General features: G+C 43.5%; 1 protein-coding gene across 1 annotated transcript in view; it reads right to left on the bottom strand.

The window, feature by feature from the left end:
• LOC118411709 (fibronectin-like) overlaps positions 1-788 on the bottom strand; it is a 7,805-nt gene extending 7,017 nt beyond the window's left edge. The window contains exons 1-2 of the mRNA XM_035814189.1: positions 512-788; positions 65-346 (exon numbers count right to left, since the gene is read on the bottom strand). Coding sequence (XP_035670082.1) covers positions 65-346; positions 512-758 — 529 coding nt within the window. The 5' untranslated portion in view covers positions 759-788. The remainder of the gene's footprint in view (positions 1-64; positions 347-511) is intronic.
• Positions 789-11,091: the final 10,303 nt, after the last annotated feature.

Genomic DNA, 11,091 nt, shown 5'->3' with positions numbered 1-11,091 from the left:
ATCTTATATTTTTCATACAAAGCATGGGAAACATAATCATCCAACATTGTAATCTTTGACTTACGTGTCGCACATGTAACCTCAACAGGGAAGCTGTCACTGTACAAGCCGTTAGCCACGAGTGCCACCCTGTACTCTTTGTCCGCTGCGGCATCGTAGAACACAAGTGTTTCGTTCTGGGGGGCAGCGTTTGTGGTCGTCACAGTTCTGTTGCGGGAGGCTATGGCGTCGACAAGGGTGAGATTTGCTGTATAGCCGAGAAGAGGTGCGTTTGGACGGGTCCAGCTGATAGCGAAAGACGAGTATGTTGCTGACGTACAGGCGAGGAACGTTGGATTATCCATTTCTGAAAAACAAAATAATCACATAGTTTCAATGCAGACACGGTGTATTCGCTTCTTCACATTTGTCATTATAATTGGTTCATAGGACTGTATCCTATCCTATTCTATATCCCAAATGAATGGTTTGAAACAGGTATATAAACTAGGAACAAGCGATGAATAGTTACCAGTTATGCACTGAACTAGGACGTCGTCAAGACTTTCAGTTGTGCCCACAACCGCGCGAACCGTGACGTTGTACTTAGTACCGCTCTTTAAACCGTCAATGGTGACGTACGCGTTTCCGTAATTTCCCGATGTCCGTGACGTCACCAACTCCATTGGTTCCGCACCCTCCAGCACGTCCTGATACCAAATATGGCACCCCGAAAAATGGGCGGAAGGATATAGCCAATGCAGTGAAAAGCTATCCATCCTTTCCGAACTGCACGTCAAGTACTTCGGTTGTCCGTTCACTGAAAAAGTCAAACTACGTTTTACCAGATGTCAAAATGTGATAATCGAAATGTCGAATTATTAGACATTACCGATAGGCAGAAACGTTCCTGACTTACACTCCACCACTCACAAATTGATGTACAAATAGATAGATAGACAAACTAACCTCGCTCACAAATGAACTTCTTTGGGCGGATACAGTTTGCATCATTCCAACGATCGGCCATATTTATGGAGTTGTGAAGCCAGTAGCAGGTACAAAATTGGTCGCCCTCGTGGTAGTTTGGTTGGTTTCCACCCCACGCGGTAAACTGCCCGATAGACGTTCCATCTGTCCATACCCACGTACCAGTAGCGCCTAGGGAAAGAAAGACGATAATGAAGAAAGTAGAACGCCCTCTTCTCTCTCTCTCTCTCTCTCTCTCTCTCTCTCTCTCTCTCTCTCTCTCTCTCTCTCTCTCTCTCTCTCTCTCTCATGAAAAGACATAAAACATGCATTTTTACTTTGACTGTAAAAAATAATGTTCAGCAAGTTATAGTCAAATAAGCGTCGTTGTCTAATGCCAAAAGCTCAATGTCACCTAGGTCACTCAGGCCTATCCAGAATTCCTCATCGGGATCGACCGAATTCTTCAGCGGCACGATGAAGTTGTGCGTGTCGGCGTCCTTGACGGTGGCCAGCCGGCCCCCTTCTCGTCCGCACCTGGTGTTAGCTGTGTGCCAGCTGACGGGCTCGTCAAACGCTCTGTAGCAGACGTACCCGGCCGGGTACCATCCATAGGGACAAGGTTCTGTTGGAAGAAATATAAGGCTTTGGTAAAAGATATAAAAAATTGTGGCCCAGAACCCAGTGGCCTGGGGTTGAGTCCACTGACATGCCACCGATGTTGTGCCCCTGGCAAAATGGCACTTTACATAACTTTTTTTATCACTACAACCAGGTGTATAAATGGGCACCTGACTTCGGTTGGGGAGGTACGTAAGATAAGGGCAGAGGAATGAGTTCCGTCTTCTAACCTTAGACTGAGCGGTTAATAACCCACTGCCTCGTAGGACTCAATTGTCCAAAGAGTTCGTCAATCATGGTAAGGTCATGTTGATTTTGCTTATATGGATGCGCACGCATCCATATAAGCAAAATAACGCGCACGCATCAATTTCCGAACATTTAAAAAAAGTTTGTTGTAACCTCCCTGACTAAAGGTGGGTTCACACTTGCGTATATTTTCGAGTGTGTATGAGATCCATATGAAATTTTGTCAATACACAGCCATGCGCCCAATACTTGGATTCTTTCGGAATTAATCAAATTATACGTCACACCTATGTGCTTCACACCTGCATTGCACGTGGCTATGTACTGGGTACCTTCCGTGTATTGATATTAATTTTACAAACGAGGAGTGATTTGCCATTACCTGGTAAGATTCCGTCTATGTTCAATTCTGTGAGCCATGGCTGATAACGGCCATGAATCCGAGTGATGAGGAACCTCCAGTATCGCGCTTTACTCCAGAACCCGCCGAACTCCTGCCGCCGGTTCGTCCCTCCCTGCACGTTAGTAACGGTCACGACATCCTCCCAGTTGTATGGACTGCAACCTGCGAGTTTTGCAACGTGAAGGCTGCGATGTCATGGTAGGTGTCTCCATAGTTATTTACCATGATGCGGGTCAGAGTGTGGGGCGATGAGAGGTCCAGTACGATGTACCACGCACTGTTGTTGTTGTACTGATCGACACGGCCTTGGGGGTTCCAGCGGGTCCAAGTGTCGCCATCCAAGACTTTAGCGGCATCCTCTGTGCCTCGCCACCCGACATAAGGTGTGCCCGTGGAGTACACAACCCATGCCGGATCCTGTGCCAGTAATGCAGGATCAACTGGAACTGACAACACAGGATCATAAAGTCAGCTCTAAAGTAAAACAACACATACGAACGTAGAAAGAAAATAGCCACCTATGTCATGGCATTGTGCACTTAAGTGTGACACGTTTGTAGTAGGTAATTTGAATCTCACGTCACATGAATTAAGCGAAAAGTGTTCATATTCTGCCCCCTTTGCGCATTTTCGACACGCTATGATGTGTATGTATACGTAGATATTGAAAATGTTCTATTTCCCCATCCGGAATTCTTCAGTAAGAAACGTCGATCAAAAAGATTCAGTGGTTCAAGCAGGTTTTAAAAAACGGCCACGCTGTTACAAACCGTTTGAAATGTTGTGTTCTCATTTAGCTTTTCTCTCTCTTTTTTTCACGTTTGAAGACTCACAAGGAGACCCCAAAATTCTTGTCAACGCGAGATTTTAACAAACATCATGCGAAATAATTGCGAGTTTTTTTTCTTTTAAAACTTACCTTTACATGCTTCTCTCACTATGGCGATCTGGTGTTCATTCAGGGAGACATCAAAGAGTTGCAGACAGGATATTCGCCCTGTAAAGGTGGCATACTCTTGGTAGTGAAGTTGGTACCCTACACTAACGGCATGCTGGGTCGCCAGCTCAACAGCCAGGCGATGACTCTTGCTCCCGGCTTTAACGCTATTGACCCAAACAGCTTGCTCCCCCGTGCTGGAGTCATAACTCCCACCAACATAATGCCAGCGATTTGTAACAAGGGATGGTGAAGTCGTGGATGAGTAATTTGCAGATCCATCCCTGGGAACTGCTCTGAAATGTCAGAAGAAAACAACAATAAATTTGCCTTGCTGCTTGTAAGGACCAGATAGAAGCAGCCCGAGAACATACTTGATGAGGGGCCGGCCCAATGCGGGACGGGCTCTTAGAGCTAGGGGTCCGGAAGCGGTCCAGCGTAGAAGTTCGATGAAAATCTGCTACGAGTTTCCATGAGATTTTAAACTATCTGACAGGTTCAAGCTTTTGACTCAAGGGAGCGAAAAGACCACGACACTGTCTCCTCAGCCATCGCACCTTACGCAAAGCAGGCAGATATATTACGACAATTTTATCAACTTAGAAAAACACAGCATTTTTCTATCTTTAATCAACAATATATAGACTTACGCCGTATGAATGCTATTATTCCATCGCCTTAGATACACTCCCCTCTTGAAGTCGCCCGGGTAGTCGTACTCGAACAGAGGTCCTGATGCTACAGCAGGGTCCATGTACACGTGGGCTAGTATGGTGTAGGAATAGCGTACATCCAATCCTCCGTCGTTGAGAATGCGAATGTGCGAAGAACCGTTGAACAGGAAAGCTTGAGATTCTGGACCACCTGGACCTTCAACCACCTGAGTTTCTGAAGCTATGCCGTCATTTCCGTTTCCCGTAACGTCTCTCGCGCCATCTTGTTCGTTCAGAGGCCACCGGCCCACCGGTTCTAGTGCTGAATCTGTGCAATAACAAGTAAACAAAAACAAGAAGCATTGAATACTTAAGTCTATAACAACTTGTCAAGTCACACATGTCACTTACGTCTGGGCTTTTCATCTTGCATATATATAGTTAGTGTATGGATACATGCTCAATAGATTTAGCGAAATACGTTTTGTCTATCATATATAATTACTTGACTGTTATGTGAATGGAAACATCATTATAAGACACCATCATCAAAATACATTTCATGCCGTAATTTCCATTCACAAAGAGATTTATATCTGTATCGCATCTATACAATAAGCTCTTGGTACGAAGGAAAATCAGCACAGAGCTTCAAATTTATAGAGACACGATCCTGAAGTGGTTTTATAAAAGAGCTCAAAGACTCACGGACTACAACTCCAGCCCGCATGGTCGGGTAGTTGCGCCATGTCCGTGGGCGGAACGTGACGTAACGGGCGGTGATGGAGCCACTGTAGGCCGACAGCTCATGTCTCACAGGGGTGTTCCCGTCGGTGTTCCCTGGGAAGGTCTGCAGGAAGGTTGGTCGTTTAGTCAAAGAGTGACCGGAAAGAAGGGATGGCTCTTATTTTATGTCCCCAATTTGGCCAAGCACACCGGGTCACCCGTACTCTCCCCCCCCCCCGAAGACGTCATTTGCATTGTAATTTGGTAATTTGACAAAAGTACTTGGCGGACGTATGGGTTCGTGGAACTCTAGTTCTGTTAAAATGTACATACTAGTATACAACAGAGAAGTATCTCGTTTTGTATCGAATAGCTATGTGTATGGCAGTTACAAATTGCAGCGCAAAATCATAATGATGATACTTACTACGATCTGTCCGCCGTCATCGCTGTAGGTAATCTCGTCTCCGCCGTGCACGCCATACGTGATGCTGTACGATGTTACACACTGACGGTCGTCGTATCCATTCCTACCCTGGGTGATTATCCCCGTTATAAAGTACGTCTTGTGAAGATCCACCATCAGCCATTGGTGTTGATCAGGTGTTCTAGGCACCCAACCTCCGGAGAGCTCAGCAGTCTTCTGGAAATCCAGCACACCGTTGTCTGGCCCCTCGGTGTTGCCCCACTCTGACGATGCAGACATGCTGGGGGATCGGAAGGCGTCTGCATCAAAACAAAACAAAAATCTGTATTAGATTCAGATTATCTCACAACAAAAGGTCCTCCCATATTCCAGTAGACTACCAAAATGACCCACCCACGTGCATCCGCCGCTATCTTTATTTTGGCATAACATCGTATGGCATACTGCAATAGCACATGATGTCACGGGTCACGTGATTTTTTTAGAACTGTCGTCATCTTGTGTGTTAAGCTTTAACGTTCTAGGTGCAGTTCTAGGTGACATCATGACCGGCAAACGTCTGTCAAATCATGCACAGGATTATAGACGCTGATCACCGACCAAACTGTGTCTAACATCTACATAACACCATATAAGTGTAGATTAATATTGAAGCAGCTCGCTCAATTGACAACAACTGGTGCTGTTCAGTGGAAACTTTGATATACTTTCGTTCAGTGCTGTTAGAAATTATAGTAAAATGTTGCTTCAGAATATTTTTCAATCTAAGAGTGTGGCCACATACGTCATGCGATCGTCATGCATGTGTCCTGCAAAAATAAACTTCAGCTTTCTTGCTACATACAGAAAAAGGCTATTTTAGATCCTATAATGTCTTTGGTTGGTTCTGTCACAACCTGCTTGAAAGTCCTATGGCATCAAAATCGTACGACCATTGCATGACAACGTCTTGACTGGCTTACCACATTGGTTGTCAGTGAGTGGTACGTTCCCGTATATCTTCCACGCTTTGCTGGGCCAGTCAAATAGGTTGCCTCCCTGTCCGCACTTACGCAGAGTGAGATCAGCCTCTCTCGGTGACAGGACACGATCCCACACGTTAAAGCATGACAGGTCACCGGTGTATGCCTGGATAGGATAAAACGGTATTTGCATTAGAACTGACACAGTAGTAAATCCTACCAAATAAACGAGATATCAAAAAGTTCCGCTGCAGTAGCTTAGAAAGCCGCTTGGGGCCATTATCCTGACCCTACCCACCGACCAAATATCATCAGGATCCATCCAAGGCTTCTCGAGTTATGCTGTTCACAGACAAACAAACGCACAGAGAGAGAGAGAGGGGGGGGGGGGGGGCACAGAGAGAGAAACACACGCACAGACAAACACATCGAAAACATAACCTTCTTGGCGAAGGTAATATAAGAGCATGGCCTTCACTTGCCTGGTCGACATCAAAAGACCCTCCAACTGAGTCCTGCTCTTGGCCAAGAATCCATGCGCCGCCTGTACGGATCACGTGACCTGTGGCCAATCCAGAGCCGGCGCCGACCTGTTGTCCATCGACGTAGAAAGACCATCGGCCGTCCTGACTCAGCCAGGTGTAGCACACTGTGTGGCATCTGCCGTCGTCAAGGTTCAGTCTTGTCTCATTGGCCGCGGCGTGTTTGTATGCACCGTTGATCCAGAACTGAAATCGAAGCAAATTACATTGGTTTTGAACAAAAAGCATATCATGGATAAAATATCTTATAAATACAAAAAGCTTCATGAGTCAGCATAGAATAATGTCTTACCTACGTTCACAGGGGCATGCAAAGTTTTTCAACCTACTTGATACTATGAAAATATCAATATTATCATCATTACAGGTGTTTGTGTTAAACATTTGTTCACTTACACCTAATAGATAACGCTTAATATAACTGACGGACATACCAACAACAATATTAATACATCCCCATGCGTGAGTGGTCTCTTCAATAGCTTATTGATCCCAAGACTTGGAATGTCTGTTCGCTCCCAGGAAAGGTTGATGAATAACCAGTTCTATAAACGCTGAACTCTAATTCCTGTCCCTCACACAAATCTGACCTTTTGCCCTTTACTGTCACTCTGTGGTGAGATTCCTCTACGTATAGTATAAAAAAGCACAGAAACACAGAACACCAAAAAGAACACTCTCCGTTCACGGAGGTGATGAATAGAATAGTTGTACCCTGAAATGTTCGTAGTAGTTTAATGCAATCTGATCACCGCCGCTGTTGTAGCTGAACAGCTCCCCCTCTGTCGTGTTTGAGATGCGAAGTTGCACACACGCGGTCAGAGCATCGAGCCCGGGAGGCGTGGTGACGTTCAGCCGGACGTAGTTACTGGTCGATGCCGGTTCAGGGAATGTCATCTTCTTCAAACAACAACCTGGAATGTTTCATAGGCATCAATCAACCAATCAATCAATCAATCAACCAATCGATCAATCAATCAATCAATCAATCAATGTATCAAAGTATCTGTCAAATTGTAATGCCTTGCAGGGCGAGATCACATCACCTTGTAATGCTGCTACTACTTTTACAAATGACCGAGTAATTATTCATGAAGAGGAATGGGATACGTCGTTAGATAAGTTATTTGATATTTTGCTCTTAGGTAACAGCAATTTTGGAATAAGCTTTGTCATGTTTGACTTTGACTTTATTCAACTATGTCATCTTCACTATCTGTTTTGTGTGCCAGAGTCACGTTTGATACATTACCCACAATTCTTGTCACCGCGCACGCGAAGTGTGAACGAGCTTGTTCCAAAAGGATAGAGCTAGTATTGATATTTACGATCTTATTATTCAGAATAGTCAAATTTCATTGTAGTTTGAGTTCTGTAACTGATATCTATAACCTAGAAAAATCTCACCGGCATGACTCAGATGTACCAGGCACAGCAGAACGGCGAGCACTTGAAGGTACCCACCCCTCATGGTTGTATCTCTCCTATACTTATTGAAAAAGAAAAATGAACATATTAATCACTTCGGACTGCAAAAACGATACCCTATTCAAATGGATAATTATACAGTACATGATACGTGATATCACAAGAAGGCAAAAATGAAAATACGCAACATACTAGTACACAAAAACGACAGTATTTCTGAAATTGTAAATAGCCGCATTAAACGTTAGTTACTCGTACAGTTATAACTATCATATACATACTATTAGCTAAAAGATTGTATTTCGGCAGCGTTGCATTTCAATGCATGACTAATGGTACAGAAATGTCAACATGCGTTCATCTCGTCCATGAAAGATGCTGATCTGCTGGTGTTCCGCCAGGAGGCGTAGTTAAACCGTTTTCCATAGTGTACCACTACATGTACACTAATGAAGGGACTGATGCATGACTGATGCTAGGGTGGTCTTGATAGAACTTCCCTAATTGCATTCACATAGAAAGTGGTTCTAGCTACGTAGCATGCTAAGTTTACAATGTCCGACTACTGCTTGATGAGCAAATACCTAGTCTGTAAATACCTTTGGCTGCTGCCTAGAAATTGGCCAGATGGAACAATGGATGGTAGTTTGCCAGACGACCGATTATCAGCCTCGGTTGAGAGGTTGTAACTTTTTGGCCAGCTAACTTCTGATAAATTATTTACCTCATATCTACCTTCGCTGAGAAGGTTACATTGTGTGTGTGTGTTTGTTTTTAGAATATTTTTCATATCATTCCAGCATCCCAATGAGGTTGATAGAGACTACTAACTTTAAATGCCTCCCGGGTCGTTTGTGTTTATTGACTTGTGATGGAGTATTCAAACTGACAAGACATGTTAGGGATCCGAACGCAGAACCTTTGTTTCCAACTCAAGAGCCCAAGCCACAGGAAACCTTCACTCATCATAAGTCAACAGCAGAACCACTTGGTTTTCTTGAGGGGGGTATGTATTATTCAAAGTGACAAGCCTGACGGTAGTAGTCTCTACCAGACCAATAGTAATAGTAATAGGGGACTATGGCCAATTAAGTTAGGAATGAAAGCCTAGTAGGAGTCAATTGGCCTGGGAGTGATGAACTGACCGGCCGGCGGATAGCTGGATAGACTGCAAAAGACTGACTGAAATCCCATGGCAACTTATCTGTCCCTATTTGGCCAAAATCTTCTCTTTTGTAATCCAGCTGACACGTACATGTATTAAGGGAGAATGATTTGATGATATCAATCAACTCTAATGTAATGCGTACCAGGCAGGAAAGAAAGGGCCTTTGTGTCTCGACACGACGTTAAGTGATTGGGGCTTAATGTAATAATCAATTCCTGCACGCTAATTTTCCACGCCCAAACATGATGTCATTATATAGAGTGTCGAAAACACAAATATTGGCCCTACCAATAGTAAACAGTTAGAGTATATCTACCAATCCTAGGGCGTATCGTATATCTATATTTGAGAGAAAGTTGATTATATTGGTTTGTACTCTTAAGGCCATGAGGATTTATGACCCACTGAAATATAAGATTATAATATGCACAGTATCAGCAAAGTGTGACAACACGGGGAACGAGCTTCTAGGCTGTCAGCGCAGTTTATATTCCAGTTTTTCTTCGTCATGGCTTTAATGCCTCATCATAGGCGTCCAGCCGCTGTGATGTCGATATGCTCCCTTGAAATCCCCACATCACATTCAAATAATATGGACACATGCGTTTAGACAACCCGCAAGACAGAAACTTACTTATCGTTACATTTCAACCATCCGAAAGAAATCGAGAAGAAACCGAATCAACAAACTAGATGTAACAACTTTTACTGTAAATAAAGTTGTCAACGCTTCTTTGAAGTTGGCCCGTGTTCGACTCTGCGTGGAAAATGTACTACATGTATTTCCAAAACCATAACTTTGTACCATAGACAGATGGACCCAACCTTTACTTATAAAGCATATATTTTCTTACATTTTCAATATCACAAAGAAACGAGAAGAAGCCGAATGTACGCAGTAGAATACGATTCTTGAGTAGTGTAGATTCATTGTATCATTGTATCATGTTGTATCATTTGTTGTGACCTGTACTGAACCCAGTGGGTATGAATGTACAATAAAGGTCTTCATTCATTCATTATTCTCTGATCCGTCTTAGACAGAGCAAACGCAGGAAAGCTCTCAGCAACGGTTAGTACACCAAAATAACAATGCTTTCTCCAGTGATTCACGATGAAGAGAATCGCATTACTATTACATTCGATACTTGATTCGCTGATGTTGTTTGATTGTACATAATCTTGCACGATTGGAGTTTGTGAAAAATCCAAAAATAATTTCATCAGGCTGGTAGGATATTTGAAAATTCCTTTTCTCAACCATTTGGTACTCACTTTGCTTACGTTTCAGTGTCTCTCAGAAACCTTCCTCAGAGTTTCTTCAGGGTTTGTGAAACACTGCATAAAATCGAATAAAATGGTCCCGGTGTGAGGGGGGCGAGATCACTAGCGTTTTCGCCCCCCTTTAGCGTTTTCGCCCCCCCCCCCCACCCAAGAGCAGCTGGTTACTACATATTACAGGTGCGCTACCTGGTACTATACTGCACCTGGGGAGTAACGTATATGGTGTGTTACCTGGTACCAATATGGCACCATTATTACCGTTATTACCATTATTACCGTACCGTAAGATGTCATACCTCGAAAGTCGATACTATATTGTTCGGTGCAAACAAGTCAGTGAAATGAAAAAGACAATTTTTGCAGATCAGGTGGCATAAAAACAGTGCTACTGCGAACGTATAAAGCAACACCGTCTATGGTACGGAATACGTCAGCTACTAGAGTATATGTTTTCAATTTGTCACAGTGTTTTCTTTCTTGTGCTGGAAACATTTCCAAAGCACTAACAAAAACACACATGGATAATAGTTTCTCATTATAAACACTATCTACGCGCAAGTTGATATAGCTGTTGCTAAATGCTACACAAATACTGGCAAAGTACCAGTCAAGAAACACGGGTAAATGCATCAGTTCCTAAATACTAGAAAAAAACAGTCATGTTGGAGGTGAAGATATCCCTTGGCCAGGTGCATATACCAAAATGTGCCCTTATTCTAATTAAAACCTAAAATTTGCATAAT

This window comes from Branchiostoma floridae, chromosome 3 (assembly GCF_000003815.2).
Source record: "Branchiostoma floridae strain S238N-H82 chromosome 3, Bfl_VNyyK, whole genome shotgun sequence".
In the NCBI taxonomy this organism is placed as follows: domain Eukaryota; kingdom Metazoa; phylum Chordata; class Leptocardii; order Amphioxiformes; family Branchiostomatidae; genus Branchiostoma; species Branchiostoma floridae.
This window is presented reverse-complemented; position numbering and strand designations above follow the sequence as displayed.